The sequence below is a fragment of the Apaloderma vittatum genome, unplaced genomic scaffold, assembly GCF_000703405.1.
Source record: "Apaloderma vittatum isolate BGI_N311 unplaced genomic scaffold, ASM70340v1 scaffold35933, whole genome shotgun sequence".
Taxonomy (NCBI): Eukaryota; Metazoa; Chordata; class Aves; order Trogoniformes; family Trogonidae; genus Apaloderma; species Apaloderma vittatum.
The window spans coordinates 15,686-42,006 of NW_009710452.1; the positions used below are offsets into that span (position 1 = coordinate 15,686).

The window sequence follows — 26,321 nt, forward strand, 5'->3', positions numbered from 1 at the left end:
GAGTCAAGGTAAGTAGCAGAAACAACAGGTTTGTAACTCAAGTGCAAGTGTTCAATTTGCGTAGCGACTAACGACATGCACACTGATGAACATTTGTGTTGGAAAGTCAGGTTTTCCAGGATCTTACCCTCCCCAGTATCAGGCTTGTCGTGTTTCATGTCTCCTCCCTTGCCCACGACAGCTGGCATTAACAGCTAAGAGAATCCACATGGGATCGCTGTGAGGCACAGGGGACAGGAAAGACACACACACACACACACACACACACACAAAAGTGTCCACAGTTCTTTCCCCAGGCCCTGAGCAATGCCAGCAGACATGGGAGGATGGCAGAGCCAGGACACAACCCCAGGATCCTCCCCTGCTGAGCCAGCCATGCTGCGTGTGGAGCCTGGACATTCTGCCACAGCTGCCTAGAGCGCACCCGAGCCAGCTTGGGGACAACTGGCAGGCAGTGACCAAGTTCAGATTTAGTTAATCCTTTGCTCCGGCCTTTTGCAGAGTTCAAAGGATGATTTTTTTTTTATTTTTTAAGAAAGCCCATATCCTCCTTTTGTTTGGTACCCAGAATGCTGTAATCAAAGCGATTTCCCTAACTCTCAGGGCTCGATATTCATTGTATCAGATGTAATATGACCGGGGTATTGTCAAGATCTGTAAACAGGAAAAAATCACTTGCGCTTCTTTTCCCCCTGCCCTCCAACCAGTAGTAGAATTTAAGGGAATGTTGACGACTTTTGTTGTAACACCTAAATAACATCATTCCAAGTTGCACCAGAACAGAGGGAAGGCAAGAAGATTAGGATATTCAAAAATAACTTTATATCCTAATCAATATGGTAAAGCCAAAAATTCTGAACATCTGCCCATAGGCAAACAAATATAATGAGGAAAAGTAACGTCCCTTCTATTAAAGCATAATGTAACATCTTGGGGTTACATGACAGAAAAGAGGAATCGGTGATGCATCTGCATCCAGACTGTTTAAAATACACCAAATATTTCCTTCATGATTTTGGGACCTGGGTCTTTTGTTAGCATAGCAGAGTATTTAGGCACTAGTTAGATATGCAAGAAGTATATCAAACCTTAAAGTATTGTATTAAATATCCACGCAAATATATGAAAGATTTGATTTGGTTCTACTTCTCTCCCTTTATTAGGTCAAAAGTGAATGCAAGTGTGTCAATAAGCCAATGTCCTGCAGCTTATCACACACCAAATCAAAAATATAGAAAATAAATGATAATCCTATCTAATTACATAAAAAGGTAATTTTTAGAGTAAGTTTCCAGACTTGCACAAAATATGCAGAAAACTGCATACAATCAGTTTCCATAAGAACAGCAGTTTCATGTAAAAGGTGGGTCAACCTGCTAGCCCCATTTACTTTACCAAAAACTCTGGAAAATAGATGTTTGGAACACTGAGGGGCCTGTCCTGGTGAAAGACCCAGTGCTACAAGGATGAAGCCCTGGAGAAAGCCTCTCCATCCCCCACCCACCTTTGCAAATCACTTTGTGGCATGACACAGCAAAAATAACTCCATTCAGGAGTAACGGTGATTTAACGGATCGTGACAAGTGTTGTTTCTAAAACTCAGTACAAGTGGATCAGGCAAGGCTGTTAAAATCATAGTTCAGTGTTCTCATCTGCAGTTGTCCTCCTCCTGGCCCAAGCAAAGCAGAACAGCTGACTGAGGAGCAATTCTGTGGCCACCCCACTGGACCCAGCACCCTTCTCTCGTTCTCTCTCACTTCCAATCACTTGCAGTACCTCAGGCTCCTTTCTGCTCCACCTCATCTTTCTCCCCATTTTCTGCCACCCAGCCTGCTACAAAGGACTCAAAAATGCAGATGAGAGGAACTACAACAGCGCAGCAAGTGTAAACAGTTAGTAGGCCTGCCACATCTTTATTGCTACAGGTTTGGCAAAGGGGCAATCTCCATCCTTGGGTGGAGTTTGAGGCAAAAGGATAATAACAGTTAAGATAAAAAGTGATGAACAGCAAAATTAGGAAAAGCAGTCAACATATTTCAGGGCTGTCAAAAAAACCCCAAACCCAAACAAAAAAAAAAAAAACCAAGAAAACCTGTTTCTGGAAGATACAGAAAAAAATCTTGCACTTGAAGGGTAGGCTTGCCTCTGACCCTGAAGTAGCGCTGTGCAGTGTGGGGTGGTCCCATCTGACCTACTGGCATGAATAGTCATCTTCCTGCCCCTCGAAGGCTAAGGCTACTACACACAGCTACCAGGACTCGGGGTTCAGTTCACAGAAGTCTCACAACTAGGGTCACTCCTTGTGCAATGTTTGATGGAGGTGAAGGTAAAGTGGTTTCTTGGTCAACAGTTGCAATTTCTTCCTTTTAAAGTCAGTGGGTTTTTTGTACCTGTAATCACAAGAAAGTAAGTTAATCCAGGTGCTGATAGCTGCGTAGGAAGATGAAAGCATAGAAAGCTTGTCCTGTACACATCTTTATTACTTTAATCTTTTAAATACATCTTACGAGACTTGGTAGAAGAGGCAATAATGAGTAGATTTGTAGGAAGACATTCAAACTAATATCTACCTTGGATTATTATTTCAATTTTTTAAAAGACTGTAGGGTTTTTGTAAGGAGAATTCACAATATAACATGAGTGCAGTATCAGTTACTCAGTACTTCAGAAGTACTCCAGCTAGCACAGACCCAAGCACTCTTCCTACAGATGCCCAGAATTGCAAAGTTCACCCTCTTCCTGAAAAAAACAACTCGAAAAACCTCCAGTAAGGAAGGGTATGATACACACCATAACCACTGCAGCACAGCCAGCTAATCTATTTCTTTATATACTTAGAGCAGGAAAACACACAAGCATCCAACAATGTTTCAAAATGATGATAAAATTCAATTAACTTCGTACAAAAAATTAGTTACAAACACCAGCATTTTACTTGGAAATTGTTCAGTTTTTGAGAAGGGTCTCTAGCCATTTTATTTGCCTAAAAGCATTTTATCTTCCCTTCTTCATTAAAAAATAGCATGTTCCTTATGGAAGTCAATCCCTGAATGAATGAACGAACCACATGTTGCAACTGAATTCTAGTTCATTTCCTCTGCCACTGACATCTATAACTACAAATCACTTACAGTTCTATAACAATTGCCCCAGGTTTAATTTCATCCATCTCCATGAAAGCAAAGCACTTGGTGCTAGTAAACCTTTTCTTAGGCTTGTAGTGTTTGAATTCAAAGAAAATAGCTGCACCTAGAGAAGAAAATGGTTTAACAGAAAAGTTAGTAATTATGGCCAACAGTCACCTGAAAACTTATCTGCCATTAAGATGCTCTACGTGCGTTGGAGGAAATTATCTCCAGTGCTTCCTTTATTTACTCAGAAGCTCTCCCACGTTCTCACAATGCTCATCACACTCACAAGAGCTTGTATTCTTCACTCAGTTATTCATGACCAGGTAACAGTTTGTCCAGAGGGCGATAAAGTAGCTTAACACCCTGTACAGCAGAGCAGGCTGCTGCATTTTTACCTCTTTTCATTCCTCCCTTTCCTGCAAGTCATCGCAATGACCGATTTGAAGAGACAGGATGCAAAGGTCTATTTTTATCCTCGTCTGGACCTTGAACCCTACAGCAGCAGCTCAGGCACGGCCTGTTGATTAGATCAGGAGCAGCCTGGTGTCTACACTTCCAAAGCTCTTGGGCCCTCTCTCAGGTCTCTGATACCACATACCTTTTGTTAGTTTTTCAATGTGTTTCTGAATCTCAATGTCCACGTTGAAATGGACATACATGTCCTCCTTCCTCAAAGCCACAGGAGTATCTTGCACAGGAGTCAGATCTATCCCATTCAAGTCTGCAGGAAAGAAACAGCATGAGAATGGTGGAAGCTTCTCAGACATTAAGGTCCTGTTTTAAGAGATTTATGAATCACTCCTAATACTGCCACCAAAAGTTAATGCACTCATGGATTTCTCCCCTAAACTTAAAAAAGGGACAATCACGCCCCTTCAGAGTCACTGAATTTCCTTTTTGATTGCAACATGAAAGCAGAGAGAGTTCTAACAGCATTTAAGATGTAAATTTGGAATCGTCCCACTTCTGCAGAGTACATTTTTTTCCGCTGCCAGCAAGATGGATGAGATATGTGCCGCAGGCTGCCCTCCACACAGGGTCTCCAGTGCACAGCTCACACCGGCTCTGTTTTCCCCGCTTTGCTGCCGAGACTCCACACATATTACCCCTCTTCCTCCTTCCATGGACAGAGGCCTGGTGGAGCCACCAGGTTGGCCTCCAGCTTTAAGCACCACCCGGGCCGGGTACAACCACCACAGATGATAATGCTTCTCACTAAGTCTCTACTGTTGACAGGAGTACATTTGTCCTCTTTCTCCTCTCACTAGTGTCTCCTTTCCCTCAGATGGAGGAAAGCTGCTAACAGCGTGGCCAACATCACAAGTACAGAGCCCATGTGTTGTGCCTGGGATACAGGCTGGGACCACCAATGTGGCTTGGTAAACCTCTCCCCAAACCCACAGAAGAGCAGAAGAAGGAAAACAGCTACTAAGCATCTTCAGACTTTTCAGAGTTACTTTTCCTGATTTCTTGATAAATAAAATATTAGAAGTCACCTTTAGCAGATCAGGTGATAGCCTGCCCCCACACACACTTTTTTAATCCTATTTTCTGTATCATTACTTGGCAGCCACCATTTATAGAAGCCTGCCAATAGAGCACCACACCTTAACAGAAAGACTCACTGGGAAAGTAAGTGTAGCAATATACACTTTCCCTTGGCTACAGAAAAGAAAAGAGAACTAGCTCTGAAGGTGAGCAACAGTGTTAAAAACATGTAATAAGTTAAGACGGACAAACACTTCAGTAGCAAGGAACAACAAATGTTTGCTTTACAAGTTCTGGTAAGTTTCGGGATCCAATGTTAGAACTCCATTAGCGCTGGGATTTTCCTGTTGACCAAGAGAGGATTAAACCCATATCCATCCAGCTAAGCCCACCACTGAACTGACTAGGGGGCTGGTTAGCTCAGTGGGTTGAGCATGGTGCTGACAACAATGACAACACCAAGGTCGCGGGTTCTATTCCCGCTGGGTCCCTGTGTGTTGCCTGGTCTAGTCGAGAGGTGGCGTCCCTGCCCATGACAGGGAGGTTGGACTAGATGACCTCTAAGGTCCCTTCCAGCCTAGGCCATTCTACGATTCTATGACCCATCCTTCAGCTTTCTGGCACACTAGAGGCAAAGAGAGATCCACAAGCGACAAGAGAAATGGAGCCTGAAGAATAGTTACACAATCTAAAAACAATGCTGCGAACGTAAGGCAACACCATCAGCAAAGAAATACTGCACATTTTCAAGACTCAAAACACAGAGAGGCACTTGAATCAGCTGGGGAAGGCAAGAGCCAGGCTCCAGCTTCCAGCCCAGCCAGGTGAACTCCTCAAAGGTCCACAGAGAAGTTGAAGGTTTCACCACTGTAAAAATCATGCCAGGAAGCGGGATTAGAGGAAGGTACTATCTATATATATTTTGACAGGTAACACTTGAGAAGATCTCTGGGATTCAAGTGACATTGAATACCATGACCCATACTTCTGCCAAAGAACTTGTCTGGTGGATGAAGCACCTGATCACATCTCTGACAAGTATTTTATCCCTACATTTGGTATCCAATAGCACATCTGAAGAGGACACATACAAGGTCACGATCACAACTGAAAATAACTAGAAGCTGTTGGCTCAGCCATAGATTTTTATATGATAAACAACAAAAAAAAGTCATATGCCTCACAAGATTTTGAAGATAAGCAGAAGTCAAGCAGGACAAGTTAAGGATAAGAAATTCAAACTACAAGGGCTTCCTACTAAGAAATGCAAAATGGGGAAGAGGCAGATGTTTCTACTAGAAAGAGTCTGAATGCCAAAAATCTCAGCCTTGAGCAAAAGACATCCACTATATTGTAATTTGAAACAGTGTAAAATCCTAATTTCCTAATATCCTGGACTGCGAGGTTCTTCCAAATTCATGGAGGCTCTTAGAGGAGGAGGCTGCTAGCCCACCAGGCTTTGGCCAAATTATTTCACTGCCAAGGCTAAAACATATTTTATTTCACTTGCAAGCTTTGCTTCGCAGCTTTATGCCCATTCCTCTAAACCTTAAGCCTTGGTAAGATGATCTTTGGTTTACTAAAAAATTAGTTTAATGACAAGGGCAAGAACGGAGCCAGTGGGTTGTGGTTCACCATCTCCAGAAAACCCAGAGATCGCTATGTGTTGGGAGTACAAACAGTCCAAAGAGATCTGTATTTAAGAGTCAGCCGAAGAAGCTGGAATGGCAAAAGAAGTACAGTCTGTTGAGTCACTGATACTCGGTTCCCAGCTTGGGAAGGAACCCCGGAGTGCACTGATAAGTGTGTCTCCTGCAGCGATTCACCTCCCAGTGTCTCTCAGACACAGATTTTTTTCCACCCTTGATTAAAGCAGAAGCCTTAAGTCCAAAACAGAATATGCAAATGCCAACAGGCATTTATATAGGTTATATTCATATAACCTAGCAGGTTGAAAAAAATAAATCAATACAGCTTTCGGAAAACACACTCTCTCCAAACTAGAAATGAGAAGCCAGGAACAGAAATCATTACCCTTTACACTGACTGTGATGTAAGGATCAATGCACTGCCCAGCATCTTTCAGACCAATTTTCTCTATGTTGATGGTGAGTAATGTCATCCCGGGTTCAGATGGCAATCTGGGTAATAAAGTACCTGGAAAGAGTAAAGCACATTATTAACCCTTTGTGTCATCATACAGCAGAAGGTCTTGCTTATCTCCCATCATCTCTCATGGAAGATGCTGTTCTCCTTAGGGGGTTCAAAGCCCAAGGATTCACACCCCAATAGTTCACAGCACCATGGGAAAGTCTGTGTGTGCAGACACACAAAAGTATTTGACAGATTTCAAAGCCCCTACAAAAAAAAGCAACACCCCAGGACTGTTTCAGTTCAACCGAATTCATAAAAAACTAATGCCATAAGAACAGAGAGGAGCTTTGTTTCAAGAGTTCTTGCTCTCATGCAGAAATAACTTGTTCATGGAACTCACTTTATGTGATTTTTAAGGATTAAATTTGGGAGGCTGGATTCAATCTGCAGTTGCAGGAAGTTCAGACACTTACTCAGGAGTCCCACCCCACTGAGCATGACTTGGCTTCATACTGAATGTTTACACTGGGAGAATAAGGAGGAAAATGGCATTGTTGCAAATCCCACTGGGCATGAGGGAACCAGAAGGGAGATTCTTAATTATCCAAGTTCTACTGGCCTCTATTTAAAGAGTGGGAGAAAGTGTTTGCATCGCTCAAGTTCCCTTCTGCCTTAAAGAAGGAGTTCCCAGCTCTGCATCATCAACAAACTTCATTGTGAGCATAAAGGAATCCTCACTGTGCTGAGGAAGACAGTGCAGCTGGCAAGAAATCCAAATTGTTCAAACTTACAAAAAGCCATGAGATTCTGTCATCGACAGTGGAGAAGTTTTCTTCATGCTGATTCTAGTGAAAACTGGCAGGCTTTTAAGCCTTTCTCCAGTGTTAGATGAATAAGGACTAAGTCAGAAGATGCTTAGACTCATGAGCTAATTTGATTTAAAGCTTTGGTTTTCTAATTTAAAAAAAAAAAGTTATCCCAAGGCTTGAGATCTAAACAAAGTAATAGTTTCCTTTGGCAAGTCCAATGTGGGTTTTTCCTTGATACTTTTATTTTTCCTCTTGATTTGCTTGAGGAGCTGGAGAACCAAGGAGTTTTTCTCCTATTAGAGAGACTGGCTTTGCAAGAAGGGACCTTGTATTCTGCTTTCAGAACTAGAGCCACAGCTTCAGCAAGGTTTCTTGAGCCTTCCCACACCCAGTCCTTCTCTCAGGTTCATCAGCAAGACCTGCATTCACATCTGTGATGCAGTACGTTTCTCTATGTCCTGTCCTGGCTGCTAGCAGATTCACAACTACAAAGGTATCGTGTTTGCAGAGACTTCACAACATATCACAGCAGAATTTGACCCGCTATTCTGAAGTAATGGGACAGGCCTCTGACTATACTATAAGAAACATTAAAAAGCAAACCTATTACCACCCATTTCCACAAAGCAGGATACACGCTCTAGTTAATCTTGCTGTCTTTCTTGAATAGACATTTAAAGACATAGTTCTTATTTCAATCTAAACGAAGGTAGAAGCAATCTCCTCTTTGGCACAAAACTTTGCTCTGCCATCTTTCAGTTGTCTCCTAAAAGCGGCATGCCTCCCTAGAACAACTGTAACCTTCAGTTGTTCTACCCACCACTCACGGGGAGTAAGTCATGGGATACTTGAGAGAAAAACGACCAGGAAGATGCATCAGACTGGCATTTATTATAAACAATTGCTTAAGAAAAATTACTGTTCTTGAACAATGCTTTCCAGAATGCATGAAATTGCAGAGTTGCAATGAACAGAAAAGTCAAGCTCGCTTCCAGTAGGTGAGAGAACAGTAGGATAGATAGTCTCCAGGGAACATGATTTCCTGTCTGCCTCAGCTGGAGGAACAGCCAAACCAGCAGCTGACCCTAACCCGTCTGATGCGAACCACAACCACCCAAGCAGGTCTTTCACCAAGGCCCCCGTAGTTTTTTCATGTAGGAGCCATTAGCAGACAGTAACCTCCCTGTGGCATTTTACCTTGGGCTGGGCTTCACACTGCCAGTCTGCTGCCACCATGGCCTGAACCATAGAATCATTTACGTTGGAAAAGACCTTTAAGATCATCAAGTCCAACTGTTAACCTTGCGATGCCAGGTCAGTTGGGCCCATTAGCCTTCAGCAGGCTCACACTGAGGCTGCTTTTCATGAGTAAACTGCAGCTGTTTCAGACACAACCACAGAGCATCACTGCCAGAGGGGGAAGGGAGCATCTCCAGATGAAATAAGTGTCCAAACCATTGAGCCAAACCACCAGCTCACTGCCACCCAGACACAGGTGTTGAGTCTCTCCGTTCCCAAGCTCTGATTTGGGGAGAGGGGAAAAAGCGACAAGTCTCCTGCTGTGTTCGCAAATGGAAATGGTTCGCAGAAGAATCTATTGCCAGCACAGCAGTGGAATAATAGAAGTGTGTAACCAGGAGGAAAGGCAGGAAACCTTTGCTGTTAGAGGCAGCAAGCCATTGGTCAGTTCAGCTCCATACAGCCCAGAAGTTTAATTACAGAAGTAGTCTTTGTGTAAGATTTCCCATAAAATGTGTATTCCACTAGAGACAATCTAGCTACACCTACCTTTGGCTACACTGCAAGTCAGAGTGTCTTTATTAGCACAGCAGGACTTCTTCTATGTAAGATGCATCACTAAATGCAACCTTCTCTTTTTCTGGTACTGAAGGCCAACAAAGATCAACACATGCCTAGTTTTATGACTGTTATCAAGGATTGTATTTTGAGGGTTGAAGCTAAGAGCTGCATGAAGAACAGACTGTTCAAGACTTGAACAGACAAGAACTTCAACATGAACAGACTTGTCAGAGTTAGGTTAATGATTGTGCTCAACGATCTTAAAGATCTTTTCCAGTCTGGGCAATTCTCTGATTCTGTAACCTCACAGCTACGTGAACACGATCAAAGAAATGACTGTATATACTCAAAGGTTATCATACCTTCATTGGCTCCTGGGTTAGATGAATGGTGCAATGTGATAACGATGAAGCCATGCATGTAGAAGACAAGATCACGATCAGTTAGACAATACAGTTATGCACTATGGATTAAAGGCATATAGAAGCAAAGAATACAACACGCTTCTATCAATTCCATATGGAAAGTCCACTTTACTTATAAGGCTCACCCCAGAAAGCTGCAAACGGCTGCGGTTTAGGCCTCCTCACCCAGCGAAAGAAAAACAGACCAACCTCCAGTAAGGTAAGGAACACCACGCTAATTTACATTCAATGGGGAAACAAGATCTGTGTTCAAGCAGCACATAAACCACATTAGAGGTTTAGATTATTGTAGCTGTGGGAAGGTTTACCTTAATACAAAAAATAAATTCAGGAGTCGGATATGCAGTTGATTAAGTAGGTGACAATGTAAAATATCAGTAAGTTCAGGAGTTGCTCTTTCCAGCTCTTAATAGCATGGTCTTACTGAGGAATTATTCTGTAAGAAAGCATATGGCCCAAACCTCTCTTACTTCTGATGTGGCTACCCTACTTCTTTGAAAATGATTTAACTGTAAACTCAATCTGTCTATCATCAGTTTAGACCCCTTCTGAAGTACATACACAGCTTCTACATCCACTATATGCCTACACCTCCAATGGGTTGCACAGAGGTAACTGTTGGCCCTATGGTCACAGCCTTACTATTTTACCACCATAACCAAGAGCTACTCAAGGTCTCTGTGCTTTTGGACACCTGTCCCAGTGACTAGCATGGATCAAGGTAGTAAATGCCAGCAATAAACCACCACAATATATTATACCCTATTTGTGAGCTTAGCACGAACAACTGTAGACCGTGCAGATCTAGATCAGTATAGCCCGCAACTCCAGGACACAGTCATCACCACACTTAACACAGGCAGGGAGGATAAACATGGCAATCACCAAAAGCACCATGAGGAAAAGCCACAGGTATGCACTGCCTCAGATCTAAGAACAAAGATGCATTTTCTCCAGGCACAAGTAAAGCAACACATAATTCCAGTACTAGTTTCCCTACTTCTTATCTCCTTCCTGAAATACAACTTTTGCCCACCTGCTCTGAAACTAAAAACTTGTTTTTTCTGCAAAGAAACCATACCAGGAACCAAAAGAACACCCTACTCCTTTACCTGGTAAATTGTCAAAAGCTGAAGTTACAGAAGACCTGCTCTAGAATTTGTAGGTATATCCAGTTCTACAAGTACTTTCACATGGAGAATGACTTAAGATACCTCCTCTTTATCTTCTCAGAGCTAGGCTTTAGTCTAAGCCATTGTCTTGCCAGATGATGTAACACAAAAATAACCTGCAATAACTTAGTCCACTTCTAGGAGGATGTGATGCTCTTTGCACGAACAACATTGCCACAAGTTACATTTGAGAGCATTTGAAACGCTTCACAGAGTACAGTTAAGCAAGTGCATGGAATGCAAACACTGAGTTTGACCAAGGAATAAAGGCTAATAATTTGAAGCAGATGGTACCACCCTCACAGGTTATCCATATGATTGTTTCACAACAAGATATTTGCTGAGGAAAAAATCTACTGGCCACCTTTGTGGTTCTCTGATACAGCATTAGAGTTAACACTAGCCTGTTGCTCCTCATTCAAACTTTTCCAATCACAGGTGGTGAAAGGGGCTTCTTAGAGACAGAACTGACACATGCTACATAGGCCAGCATGGCAAAGCTAGTGCCCCTACCTGGAACTCTCGCAGGAAAACAGTCTGGAGACCCTGCTCCAGCTCCCCCTTCCTCATCATCCTCCTCAAACTCCAAGTTTTCCTCTTCTCCAGGTGCTAAAATCTTCCTGTAAAACATGAGGAAGAAGAATGAGACCAAAGATCATTCACTGCCTGCCTTTGAACTCACAAGTCAGCATCTGGAGTGTAGAGCAGGGGCAACATGCTTCAAAGTCATTTCATGCTTCTTGTTAACAACTATGTGTACCTACAGACTCGGACCAAGATCGCAGTAGCTCAGCTCAACGGAAAGCAGAGAGTCTAAAATAAAGAGACAATACTGGCAATTTCAGAGAATCGTAGAGATGTACACCAAGTCCCGATTTTACTCAAAGCATGGACTTGATTTTTAGTGGTACCTAGACAAACGGAATTCAGAAGTTCTTGTATTAACCAGTCTACCCAAAGCAGTACAGGAACTAGGTGGCTCTAGAAATTCTCGTGTTTCAGGTGTACACCAGTCCCCAGGCAATGCTCCCTTTCAGACACGTATCTGTAGACAAAGTGACACAGTTCTCTCTTACCTGAGTGGGACAGGCTGGACATCAAAGGGGAACTCCTTATTGTAAGTGAGGATATTCTTTAGGACTGCAGAGAAGGGGAAAAGTTAAAAATCCATACCCATAAAGAAGCATTAATTCTACTACTCTGTACAGCTATGTCCGTTCTCACAGCACCTTCACACACAAATCATACAAAAACCCAACCCCTTCTCTCATATTTTAGACACCAGGGCAGTCCTGATCAGAGCTTATCACTCTAACACTCAGACAGGCTGCCCACAACTCCAGGACACAGTCATCACCACAGGCAGGGAAGATAAACATGGTAATCACCAAAAGCGCCATGAGGAAAAGCCACAGGCCCCGCCAGGGCCAGGGGTAGCAACGTTCGGTAGCTGCTGACAGGAGGGTGGTGCCACCACCAGCATCAGCCTCAAACAGACTGAAGTCTCCAGAACTGACCCACTGAAGCACACGTGTAGACTGCATGTTCAGACACTCACTATGAGACTCCAAGCATGCTGGTAACACACAGCTTAGCTGAGATTTCGTACTTCTTCATCCATGTATTTTGGGGATTTTGTTGTTGGTGGTGGTGGGTTTTGTTTGGTTTTTTTCTTATTTTTTTTCTGCCCTCAGGCGTCTGGGCAGACTGGCAAAATTCAGAAGAGATACAGTGCACCATTTGAGCATCAAACTCCAAAGACACCGACCATAATCTCCAGCATTCTGGGGAGAATGGCTTTGCTGTTTGCGTTGGAAACTTACTCCAGTGTTAGTAATCACAGCTTCAGCTGTTATTTCCAAAAGCATTTACAAGAAAAAGCCAAAGTTCCGAAAGCATGTGAAAGGAAGAGGCACTGTCCTACCAGAAAAATGAGTATCCCAGACTGGGTAGGGGGACAGGAGTAGAAAAATCAAGTTCTCACTTGGCCTCAGTTTGCAACAAGCTCTCTCAGAGCATGGAGAATCTCCCCTTAGGACTAATGAATGAAAACCAGACTGTTTTAAAACATCAATGTTAAGATAACATAAATACTCAGAGGTACTTAAATACCAGTTATGTTTAAGGAACCACTGGCCAGCCCCTCTGCTTCTGCACACTACAGCTCAGGCAGTGTAGGAGAGCTTCCCTGTCCGTCTTCACATTCACATTGCCCTGTGTGGGCTCCCTCATCAACTTACCAGACACCATCCGAATGCTGCAATGAATAAAGAACCCCTCAGGGAAACTATAAAGAACCCAGAAAGTCTCTCCAGTCTTTGCTCATTCTGATTGGTTTTTTTCCCAATCTCTGTAACCTGAGAGGTTATGCACTGTCTGATTCCTGCTGGACACAGCTTTAACTTGAAGTTGCCTTTAGTCAAAGATGTGACAGACAAAACCGATGCCAAGTGTCTCTCTATCTCCAAAGACTTCTGCTCCCAGGGATCAGAAATGCAGATCTCAACATGGAGGCAAAGATTCATAGCCAGTTCCAACAGAAGAATAGCTGATTAGTAACAGACAGTCACCTCCCAGCATAGCTGAGGTTCAGGAAGAGTCGGGGATTTTTATCACTCGCAGAATTCCCCAGCTCTTAGAGAGCTACCTCATACCGGAGACAGAAAATGAAACTGCCCCAGGCAGAAAAATCTCAGTAATGCGAGATCTCTTACAGATCACAGGCACATTATATAGAAGCAAGAGAAATTACAGTAGTTCTCCTCCCATCTTCCAAAGGCCGGTAAGCACTAGATTGCTCTCCCCAGTAACCAGCTTCTCTCACTACTCGAACGAACGTCCTGACAAAAACCCCACACCTTCTAGTGATACATCTCAGTCAGCACTAGAGGGCACAAAATACTCCACTGACAGGAGCACAGGAAAAAAACACAGGGATTTACAGCGCTTAAAACCTTGAAGCTGCCCGAAGGCAGAGCTGAGCGTATGGCCCTGCCCAGGGCAGGACGCTGCTTTCAGACATCCCGGCAGAGCTGGTCACAAAGGTGATGCTGAATATTTAGCTAAGAAACACTTCTGGAAACACTGCCCAGAATCTCTTGCCTTTTGCTGCAGGAAGCTGTGGATCAAGTTTTTAAAAGGCCTCCAACTCTGTCTCATTAGCAAGAGCAAATAATTTTGCAAGGCCCATGTTAGCTCAGTCAGTTGAGCGTGGTGCTAACAACACTAAGGTTACGGGTTCGATTCCCGTTTGGTCCCCATGTGTTGCCTGATCTAGTTGAGAGGTGGCGTCCCTGGTGACAGGGAGGCTGGATTAAAATGATCTCTAAGGTCCCTTCCAGCTTAGGCCATTCTGTGATTATAAGGCTGTAATACAGCAGTTCACTAAAGTGCTCCTTTAAACATCATCGGTGTAAGAAGTGGATCTACTACGGCACTCTGCTCAGTGAAATACTTACTCAAAGTCACTAAAAAAAAGCAAAGCAATAAACCAACAATGCAACAATCATCCTTTACGAAGGAAAATCCTCTTTACAGCTATCATAAGCATGAGTTTCAGTTTTAAATAAAAATAACCAGATAACAGAGAAAAAAATCCCTGAACACATCATGTTACAAGGAATGGGACTCGGGACTCTCTTGGAATGCTGTGTAGGGCACTCAAACTTTAAGAGGCTGGTTTAGTTTTTTTTGTTTCTTGTTTTGTTTTTAAAAACACACATCACCTTTGGGAGAAAGAGCACTTCTCTGTAATGCTGCTGCTAAGAAAATGATTCACAGAAAGATTTCCACACACGTAATAGACACATCCCTGCATTGTGGCCTCCATTTATGTGGCTTTTCCAATAGAAATCTTTTTGAAATACAGTTCTGAAGGCTCTCGTGCAGAAGCTGCCTTTTCTTTTGTGACGCTGAACATTCATCACATTGATTTTATCAGCAGTTGCCTCTCTTTTGAAAGATTTCAAAAGAAATTATCAACATGAGCCACAGGACCAGTACGCAGTAACTTGGTAAAAGACCACTGTGTATTTAGATTTTTAGTGACAGCATGTGATACTTCTACTGATTTTTTTTTTTAATAGAAAACAAAATAATTCAGATACCAGCCTTCTGGTACAATTCAGTATCTGCTTCTTCTGAAGATTCTTCTGATTCTTCTGAATCTAGTCACTTAGCGGCTAGAATTATGGCAGGGAACTTGGCACATGGGATGTCCCAGCCTATCCATTTGCAATGCGTATTATAATACTGGCAGTAGCTTTCACAAGGAAAAGATTTGTGAGGTCCAGTGTGTCAGCAGTAATTTCACACAGTGTAGTCTCAAAAGAACTATTTGTGTGTACGGTCCCTCCTGTAGCATTATTCTAGCACAAAAGATTCAGTGACAAATCTTATAAACACACAAAACCAGCCAACTGCTTCACTTTCCAAGCAGCATGAAATGCAAGCTTAAGTAGGAAGAGTTAGAACTTGACAACACAAGATTTTTTTTAAAAAAAAAGTTTAAATCTAAGGGCCTTTGTTGTTATAACAACACCCAAACCAAACTTCTCGGCCATTTTGACAGCTTCAGGCACAAAACTAATTAAAACAAGCCAAATTGTGTAAATAGCTGTTTTCATTCCACCCTAACAGAATAGCTTGACCTAACAAAGGAATCACTTATTTGCATAGCCAGCACAGGTTTTTTTAGCTTTTTCTGGCAGAATGCAAGAGAAAATTGACAAAACACAAATTAACACACTTCACGGTGTATTTTATGAAATGGCTGGTGTTGGCCTGATTAAGATTTACTCTATTCAAGTTATACTTAAAAACCACAAAACAAAGGCACAATTCAGAGAGACAGAGGCCCAAACAATCCAAGTCAGAGAGCAGCATTCAGAACATCAATGTTCAATTGTAGTAGAAGCACCCGTTCTCCTCCAAGGAAAATAACTCAGTGTCTTTGAAAACTGAGGGCTGCACACTCTTCCTCAGTTTTAATATAGTCGCCTGTTATAGGAGGTGTGGGCCGGATGCACTTCACACCGTTGAACAGTTTTTTTGACAGGTAAAAATCATTCTGTGATGGAAGGTGAGACAAGCAACAGGACTGTGGCACCATAACTGAAATTCTGGATTTTAAGAAAAGGAGACATTTCAAAGGAAGCTTCAACAGTCATTTCTTCTGATGTGTAGAAAGGTTTGATCAATTAAAACATGACTCCTCTCCCTCTTCCACCATTCAGTCACTCACCAGGCATTTGCACAATGAAGTCTAAAATCCACAGTCATTACATGACTACAGCATTTTAAGTACTTTGTAAAGAGAGAGCAGGAGTATGCATATAAAATATCCCAAATCAGAGGGTGCATACATAGATTGAGAAAGATCTAATACTCCCAACACAGTTAAACCCTTTCCTGAGTTACGGTCTTCACAGATCTAGCAGTCTTGTAGCCCACCTTCACTTTCCACTCTGAGGCAACAGTTTAAAAGCATCTGGTGTCTATGTCTTGGTAGAAACATTAGGAAGCTGAATTCAACATCCTGCATCTTGACAAGATTCCCTGTAGGATCCTGTGACAGTTACTTAGGTAATATGAGTGCAGAGAAACTCAGTGCATTCATCGGGTGGAAACACTTGCCTTCCCATCATGTTTATTATCATCCTCCTTAATGATACGATCATGACGGAAGCAAAATAAAATCAGCTCTTGCCAGCCCAAAAGCAGTTCTTCCACATCCCCCTGTTCCCCAAGAACTGCAGAAACATCAGCATTCTGGGTAACATTGCTTAGATACGGACTGGTCATAAGGATGCTTTGAGAATAAAGCAGTCAGTGTTACAAGAAGGAAAATGTAGCAGGTAAAAAGACACTTCCTAAATGGAAAAGTTATTTCTGGATTGACACGCCAAGAACTGACCCTGGGTCAGTTGAGAGAAAACAACATTGCACAAAACCCTTCAAAGACTGACTCACAGCCTCACTTTGACTCTTAATTTCGTTAGTCTGGTAGCATTACAGTGGTAAGTGACAGGTGATTGGCTGCCATGAGCACAAGTTAAATATTTTCAGAAGAAAAAATAAATTTCATGCTGCAAGGAGGAAGACCACAAAGTGTTGAAATCCAGTTGAAATAAGAAATGTGCAGGTAAATTTTCCAGCTGATTATATACTGTACTACTGATAGCTTAAATTACTATTTTGTGACAAAATTAGCAGCATCTAAAGGACTACTTATTTGAGAATAAACATGAATACATTACCTGAAACATTAGGAATACTATACTTTCAAGTTACACACATTACATTCCTTAATATGCATCAGGTTTTGTCCACGTGATAACAGGTATGTGGAAGAACCACCCAAAATCACCATTACTGTCAAACGGCACTATGGTCAGTCAGTACTCATGCTGCTGTCATATTTTCCACTGTAAGAGTAAGTGTCACTCACTTAAAATACGAAGATTCTACTTACTTGGTTCCAACTTCTTCAGATCCTCAAGCTTAAATTCATCCTGTGATTGGGTGGACTAGAATATTACAAAGAAAGTGTTAGATCTCAGTATGTACACTCCCCTTGGGTAGAGCTACTGCATCTCAGGATAAGCACGCAAGGTGCTTCCTTTGTTCAAGCAGACCAAGCTAATTCAAAGCTAGAGCCTAAAAATCCAAACAAAATCTCCCCAAGAGAGGCTAGGTTCACAGGTGAGGCAGAAAGTACATTACTCCTCATTTACTGAGAACAAATTTGTCCCATGTTCCAAGCTCTAAATGCAAGATAAATATTTTTAAAACAACCAGTTGCTCTTTCATACTTATTGCACAAAGGAGCATTAAAAGAAGAGGGACTTGTTTCAAATCTTCCCCGATCGAGTTTCTCTGAAGCAAGCTCACCTGTACGACTGCACTGCAAAGCGATGCTCCCACAGGAGCATTCACAGTTCAGGACATTGTAACACTGTCAGGACACAGGATGAGCTTGACAAAGCACTCAGGTAAGAGCTCACTGCAAATGGAAGCGGGATTCCCACCTCTGCTTTCTCCAACTCTGATGATGCAGTTTCTTCAGCTGTCTGTATCATGTCTGCTTCTCCATAAGCTTACTTGACTTACTAACTCAACAGAAAAGTTTTGAATTTTTTATTCTCAGGTAGCTCACCGACAGTTTGGTAAGCTCAACTAGCCTATTCCGAGATGATGAGTGGCAGAGGTGGCATAAGAACAGTGGTGCAAATAAGAGGATTGACACTGGGCATCCTCTTTCAAGCACAGGATCGGGTCTTACCTATTGTGTCATTGCACCCTTGACATCTCTTAAAACTGCCCATTATTTTCAACATTTCTTTCAGGCCTAACGCTGGGGTTTTTTCTCTTCATTTTGACCAAGTGTCAACTGGGACCTTCTGCAAGACTACAGAAGGACAGTAAAGCAGCTATACCCATACTGGTAGAAGATTGGGAAAAGATGACCACGCTCTCTGCTAAGAAACCATAAAAAAACCCACAGAAAGTAAAACAGGCCCCAGAGTGCAGTGGATAGAAGCTCTGGCACCCTCACACAAGGTTATAAAGTCCTTGAGTTATCGAGGAACCAACAGCAAAGAAGGTTACTCTTGCAAGAGTTTGGCAGGTTATGACATCGCTGCATCTTCTGCTGTTGCTTCGATTCATGCCCCAACCCACAAAACTGTCCCACAACGGAACACACCTACCCTCATCACAAAGTCACAGTGACTTTGAACAAGTGCGATGCCGTTCAAACACCTCAGGTTAAATCAAAATTGAAAGATGGCAGAGCTAACCAAGTTGTTTTCCAACGGGGCACAGCTTTGACGCCAGTCAACCCCCACATGCTCCTGGCCCATCGCCACATCCCAGCCCCTCGCTGCTGCATCTTGTATACAGCAAAGCGAAGTGCTCAGGAGAACTGCTCGGACTTGATGCAAAATTTGCCTGTCACCACTCTTTGTCAGTGAAGAGGTAACGTGGTTACATAAACTTTGCTTCAGTTAATTCATCCCCCCCCAAGCACAGTCTTTTGGAAACTTCTCTTCCTTCCCATTTGTTTTGGGGACATGACTGTATCGAGACCAAAAGAAATTCACTTTCATGATGTCTACTTTCAGTCCAGAAAAAAAACCAAAGAGTAGCTTCTAAATCATTATTTTCAGACATTTGCTTACAGCACTACCAGCTTTCATGACTGCTACAAAGTAATTTTTATTCTACACATTCCTCCTCCTGCTCTATTACGATTTGTGAAGTGACTAAATTAGTACAAGTGTCACTCCAGGAATCTTTTTTACCTTTGCACATAGGTTTGGAAGACAAGCTAATCAGTTCCGAAGGAGGAAAATAGACAAAGAACCAAAGACACAAAACCTGTGGTTAAATCCCTGTACAAACCCTAACATATGCCCATATAAGCACTTAAAGATTTTTAAGGCACATTGTGCTGACAAACTGAAAAGTCCGAGTGTCCAAGGGTTTGCTCACTCTGTTTTGAGAAGTTTTGGCTATGTCTGAAGACACTAAAGTAGCTTTAAATAGTGCTACAGTTGCCTATCACAAGAGTATGAAGTCACACAGGAAAAAGAGCTGTACCTGTAAAGCTGCACTTCTCAGTTCCAAGCATGTTGCAATTTTAGCTATGGTTTTCTGAAAAGGAAAAAGAAACCACAAAAGAAATTACTTAATTTAGTACTAAAACCTTATTCTTCTATATTTACATTTTTTAGAAGTATAAATACAAACACAATTGGGGTTTTTTTGCAAAGACTTCAGATCTATTATTCAGTACCAGAACAGCCTCAAAAGCTTTTTTGTAGACAAGCAAGATTTTCTGAAAGCACAATAGATGAAACAGACATCTGCCACTTCACTTCTCTCTCATAGCTCATCAACGCAGGCGGAGGTCATTCGCTCAGCAGAAGCTGCAATAATACCAACTACATCATAAATTGTTCATAAACGCAACTGCTCTGAAGTGATAGGGGAGGGGAAAAAACCTAAATCCAAACCAACCAGTGTATTACATTTCGAGAATTTGAATGGTTTGTTCTAATTTGCCCTTTTAGGAGTCATGCCCACAGTTCCTCTGTTGGGCTTACAATCTCAGCAGACCAAGTCAAGCCTCCTTAGAAGTTACAGAAGCCCAGTATCTCAGCTCTGAAAAAACACAGTCTGCTTCTGTGGGTTTGGGTAAGAGAGGAAGTATAAAGACAGATTATTTTCCTAGCTTTCTATTTTTGTAATTAGTTAAGACATTCAAACTCTGAGTGAAGCATGAAATCTATTCTTTGACTCTGACTTGTCAGCTATCTGAGCAGAACTGTGAAGTAATTTCTCTCTTTTTTATTTAAAAACGTAAAAGAGAGGCAAGGGCTTCAAAATAGCCCACTGCTAGCTGTCTTGCTTTGAAGATGGCTCTACTTCAGCTTTTACATCTCACAGGAAGCTCCAGCAACAATCGCATTTGCTTCCATTACTCCCAGGTGAAAGGAGGGGTTAAGACTCTCCTAACTGACATCAAGCAGACACAACTGCATGGTATGTTTTAGCTTGCCTGTCCTTCACAAGTTTGGTCATTAACTAAAAGGTTTTAGTGAAGAAAAACTGAAACTAACTTTCAAGATAAGGGCCTAACAGAATTCACAATGCTCTGTGGAACGTTTATAGGGAAAAAAGGACCAGCAACAATGAAGCTGCAAAGAAAAGCAGTGTATTTTCAAAGTAAGCTTTCCCCCTAGAAGGAAGATTAAAGTTGAAATACACACCTGTAACTCATTCTGTCCTTTTAAATTAGGCAGCATAATAAACAGCTCCCCCCAAAGCTGGGTGCAAGGGGAGCACAACTCTAGCATCAAAGAACTTCAAGAGTATGGGCATCTGGCACGTTTTGTGCCATCAGTTGAAAGCCAAACCCTCCCTTTAAAGAAGGGTTATGTTTTAGGGCTCCAAAAGGTTTGTAGCAGCAGATAAAAATGAGGCATGTTTTCATAACTACCTTTTCCAGTCATCTGCCCTGACTCTCCTGCAGAGGGATGTCACAACTCTGTCTCAATCTGCTTTGGGGCCACCACTAGTTTCAATAGGCTGCACTAAAAGTGAAGTGGCTCCAGTTTCAGTTCACGTTATGCCACACTAGAAGTTGAAATAGTTCAAGAGCCGAATCATGAGCAGATCAGATAGGGCAGAGCCAACAGCTGGAGCACATAAAAGCCTCAGATACCTGATTTTCATCTGCCACTACAGACCCATCAAAGCTATTTCTCCCCAGCCAGTATCTCCTCTCATCTTAAAATACTCTTTTAAACTTGGCATTAGCCCAGACTTTACATCCTCAGAGTTTGTATCAGTGTCCGTTGTATGAAGGTCTTCTAAAAAATTCAATTCTTCTGAGCACCTTCCAGAAAAGCAGTGAGTGGTGCACGTTAGCACAGGACACACGTTGTCTTCTCCTCTGCCAGGGATGCAGCGGTGTGCTGTTTGGGAACTTTAATACACAGGAAGGTGACCACAAACTTGCATGCAACACAGCGGAGTAAAAATATTACAGCTTCATTTCTGTGGAGGTTCATTCTGTAGTTTAGGTTCAGTCAACAAACTTCTAAGTCCCTGAAAGAAACTCTGCTACACAAGAAAGACCCATAGCTGGATTTCCAGCATAGCTTGGCAAAGTAGATTCTTGAAAAAGGAAGGAGTATGTACGGTCCTGAATTTGTTTTTGACACTTCAAGAGCCACAGACCACACACAGGTGTTGTGGTTTTACGTGTACTTTCAGGCTGGATGGGAGGACACCAGGTAGTAAAGTACTACAGCAACAGATTCTTGGTCCCTAGGGTGAGAATGTGCTGCATCCATCTAATCAGCCCGAGCGTAACAAGAGGAATTCCTTTTCATATTTGAGAACATCTGGAAAGATACATTTGCAAAGGTAGAACCTTAAAGAGGAAGGTGTGAAGTAATGGATAAAAGAAAGGAATCCAGTGGTTCCCTAGGGAAGGGAGGGGAAATCTCCGAGGTCTGAATACAGACAGCTCTAACATTTGCAAAAACCCAGATGTTCTGGTGGCTTGGGTCTTGACTACTGAGCAAACAGCACGCCTGTGTTAGATCAAAACCCCTCCGAATGCAGCACAGAAAGAGGGCGACAAGTTCGCAGGGTGCCAGCACGCAGTCTCTGTGCCTCAGCACGGAGGAATCAGAACGTGTAAACAGATTTTCATATGGCTCTTCCCCTCCCGGTCTCACAGGCAGAGCATTAAGCCCGCACCGTGAATGAGGTCTCAAGAAGTGCTGCTCAGCCCTCATCAATTCAGCGACAAGCTCAGCAGCACCCATTCCCTACTCTGCGGATTTGTAACCACACATTCCTAAAACTGCCTGAACCAGGTACCCCCTAACAGGTCAAAGAGCAGTTGAAAATGTGCGTCCCTCTGGCTCTTGGGGGATGAAGGGCAATAATGGCTCTAGAAACAGATTAATTTAAGACAGTTTGGGAGTCTTAAAATAGTAAAGAATAGGTTTTATATGGAATCTATTGAAATATGGCAAGCTCCCAGCAGGCATTATTCATAACTATTTTTTTAAGGGACCACACCCAGCCCAAAAGTTAAAAACGCAGCTAAACACTGCTATCATTTTCAGCTGCAGCTATCCATGCAAAGGCTCCTTTTCTGCAGCAGGGAAAACATTCTGCGTCTCACTAGAAAGACTGAAGCCATAATTAACTTTGCTAGTTTAAAACAGTTAAGATTCAGTTTTATGTAAACTCATGATTAGAAAGGGAAAAACTCAGTTGATCTCGTAGTCAAGGTTTCTTCAGAGCAGTTGTGTGAGTAATGACTGTGCTAACTGTAATGCAGTCAGAAATGTTTGCATAAATCCAGAGCCAGAGCAAAGTTTGGCTTTAAAGAGAGGTCTAGGCTGCTGGGAGACCAGTAGTTTAATGAATCATGCTAAGACCGTTCAACAGTGCTTTTATTTCAGCCAATTACCATTGCACACACACACACACACAATAAAAAAAAGCATGGTTTTCTAATAGCGAAGAAAAGTCAGCCTAGCACAAAAACAGTTACACGAGAAACAACAACTGCGGTTAGAAGAGGTCTTTAAAGGTCAAATTTATTGCGTGGAGAACTGGGTGAGAGTAACTATAGCAGGAGGCAAGCTGGCAGCCGTGGCCAAATGCAACTGAACAATTCATGCAGCAAAACACAGTGGCTGGTCATGAATGAAGGTGGGATTTGATTTTTTTTTTAAGAGAACAAAGGTAAAACAAAGAACAGCAGGATGCAGAGGTTAAGACTGAACTAAATCCACCAGCAACTGTATCTGTTAATACTCCAGATGCACAGATTCCGTGTGATGAAATTATTGTGCAGCCTCCTTAAAGCTGTTGCAGAGTGACTAGATTTAAACACAATCATTTGTTGTTTACAGTACTCATCTGCAGAGAAATTCTTCAACAAAATTCACAATCACTAACGAAGATTCCAGCGCTGTCAAGTATCCAAGTCAAAACAGAGCCTCCCCTAAGGACTAAAACTCCAGAATTATGCCCAACAGTAGATACAGGACCACAACAACCCCCCTACTGCCAGAAGGTGAAAATCCAGGAATGAACAGTAAATTCTCAAGACTCATCTGCTCTGTCAAGGGAAGCAGCATACCGTGTTTCCAAACGGACTCTTCAGACGAAAAGTGTAAAGGCAAGCTATTAATATATAAAAGCCTGAATTCTTACCATAAACAATACATTTATTAAAAGATAAACAATAACTGGCTCACAGCATACCTAGGGAGAAATTGGTGGTATCTGTCGAGCGTTGTTAGATTAACAGATTGCATGATTACATTAGCAAGAAACACACCAACAGTTATGGTGGTGGCCATATCTGCACCGTACCACCACCTGTGATGCATGAAGTAAATCTAAACGTGGTAAAAGTTTATACAGATGGGGCTGAGGATTCAGACCTAGGCTTCTCCTTTCCTTGTACCCCCCAAAGCTAGTAGTTTTCCCTTGGTACAGAGGAATCGCTACTGAAATCCGTCCTCCCCATGGAAAGTGCCAAGTAAGAAATGACACCAGTCTCTCAAAAACTCTCAGCAGTAGGTATGGTCCTTTGGAAAACAGCTCACTGTAAATCTCCACAAAGACTGGAATGAGGGTAGATCAAGCAGGTGGAAATTGTAATTAGCTTCAGAGCCTTGCCTTCTCCAATCTACAAAATTCTGTGCATGGCCTTGGCCAATAATGTCAGATAAGCAAACACCAAAGCTCACACACTCTTCTATGTTCAGAAAAATAAAGAAGTGGCTCTTATACAGCATCTAGAACCTCTGAAGGACGAGACACTAGGGAAAGAGACTTCTCAGAACCAGGAGAAAACAGTATGCTGGAGGATGCCCTGGCAGGAATTCAGCTGAGCAAAAGTAGTTGCTTTGGTATGTAGCTTTTTTGAAGGGCAGCAGGAGAGAAGATACAATTCTACTGGTCATGATCACTAGATTATACTGGCTAAGCTCCTGCAGAAATAGTAAAAAACACAATAGCAAGGACCTTAACGTCAGACTAAAGGATTTTGCTGTGCAGAGTTTTAAGCACTTCTTTCAAAGCAACAGCTGTTGTGACTAGTATTCCTCATGGCAGAAAGAGAATGTTCTCCCAACAGAATGTTGGGGAATTCAGCTGCAGATGTAGCTAAGGAAATGGATGCCACCCTTTCATAACTAGGCTCAAAGTTTCAGCACATCAGCCCCTTACTGACCTGAGGGGGGGAAAAAAAAACAACAAAACCCCCTAAAACAACAACTGATATAAACATCAGCCTCTTTTTAAGTAATATCAGCTTTAGAAACAGGTATCACTCTGCAAGGATTCAAACCAGCCACGCCTTATTTTCTTTTCAGAAGACTGCCATCGCAGTTGCACATCTAACATCTGAGGTCAGTTATCTCTGCTTCCTGAGCCCCCCCAGGCCTTCCCTCATGGCTGACCTCACTCACTTCTACAATCTGGGCCAAGATCCTTTCCACAAGATTCAGGGAACGTGTAGAAGCGAAGCCCTGTGTGGTTCTGCTACCCATACTCACAGGAGACAATGCCCCCAGAAGTGAGGTTAACAGTTTCACCTTCATGAAGTAACTGTATTCTCAAAAGTATCTACAGAGGGGGAAACACACAGTAAAGATGACTGTAGCTGAGAATGACAAGAAAGTTACCAGAAAGGGATAAAGCAGAAGTAATCAAAGAGCAAACATCTGTCCAACATTAACAAGGCTCCCAAGCCTTCAGCTGAAGAAAGGCAGACCACATCCTTCAAGATTATGACTTCTTAAGATGATCATGAGCCTCTTCTTCCTTGCAGAAGGTAAACAGAACATGGAAGAATAGCTCTTCACTCTTCTTATTGCTACACATTGAGGAACAGTTACAAACCTCTGTCAGACTCCATGTAAAGGTGTATTTCTCTGTAAAGGTGATGTCAGACACATCATCTCCAATTTCTTTAGCCAGGACCTGTTTTCAAGACCAAAATTTCTAAATACAGATCTCATTACTCTAACACCGTATTACCATAGGTGAGATTCTGGGTCAGCAAATGTCACTTTTCAGACAATGCCGTTGCTCAAATGAGTGATCTTATGACCTGGAAATCTGGAAAAACAGAGGTTCCCTAATTTCATACAAAAATTTATCAGGGCTTCATATTTCAAAAGATTTTATTTTGCTGAAAATGCTTGAGTGCACAAGACCTCAGCTAGCATTCTCCCCTTAAGTACTGTCACTGAATTGCATCAATATGATGCTGAGACAAGAAACAGCTTTTCAGCTGAGGAGAGGGAGGGGTAAATTAATTTCAATATTTCAAAAGATCATAAACAAATAACATTCTACAAGACTCCTAGGAAATATTCTGCCAAGACCCTTCCCAGTCAGGTGTTATGTGTTAAGCTAACATCCTCCTCACATACCCTCAATGTCTGTAGTTCAAGACATTTTGTATTCAAACTTTACCACATAAATTGTACTAATATTGTGTAAGTAAGTTATCAAAAGGTCACCCAAAAAAAGAAACACCCAGCTTATGAAGGACTCTGGCCGGCATGTGTGACATTCAATAATACACAGCAAAGCATCTGTCACATCTAATGACAGCAACTGTTTTAGCCATGCTGGGCTCTGTTTCTGTCTGCGTGTGTTGATGGAGGAAGAAAGGTCTCATAAAACTCTGTTCTGCAACATTAAAAAAAACCAAACCACGTAATACACACCAACATCTATGAGTCAAGCTCCTCAACTGAGCAAACCACAACACTCACCTTTTGATCTTCTGTGAATTCTGAGTTGTTGTGCTGAGACTGTGCCTCTTTCTGTAGATGCCTTGCTAAT

General features: G+C 42.3%; 1 protein-coding gene across 1 annotated transcript; it reads right to left on the bottom strand.

Moving 5' to 3' along the window:
* Window positions 1–2,083: 2,083 nt before the first annotated feature.
* On the bottom strand, window positions 2,084–26,321 carry AIDA (axin interactor, dorsalization associated; the record flags this gene model as incomplete). The annotated part of the gene is made up of 9 exons (XM_009867300.1): window positions 2,084–2,390; window positions 3,132–3,249; window positions 3,730–3,852; window positions 6,654–6,776; window positions 11,433–11,539; window positions 11,996–12,059; window positions 17,392–17,446; window positions 19,521–19,574; window positions 26,252–26,321. Coding segments are annotated over 9 exons (811 nt in total), but the record flags the coding sequence as incomplete, so codon positions are not given.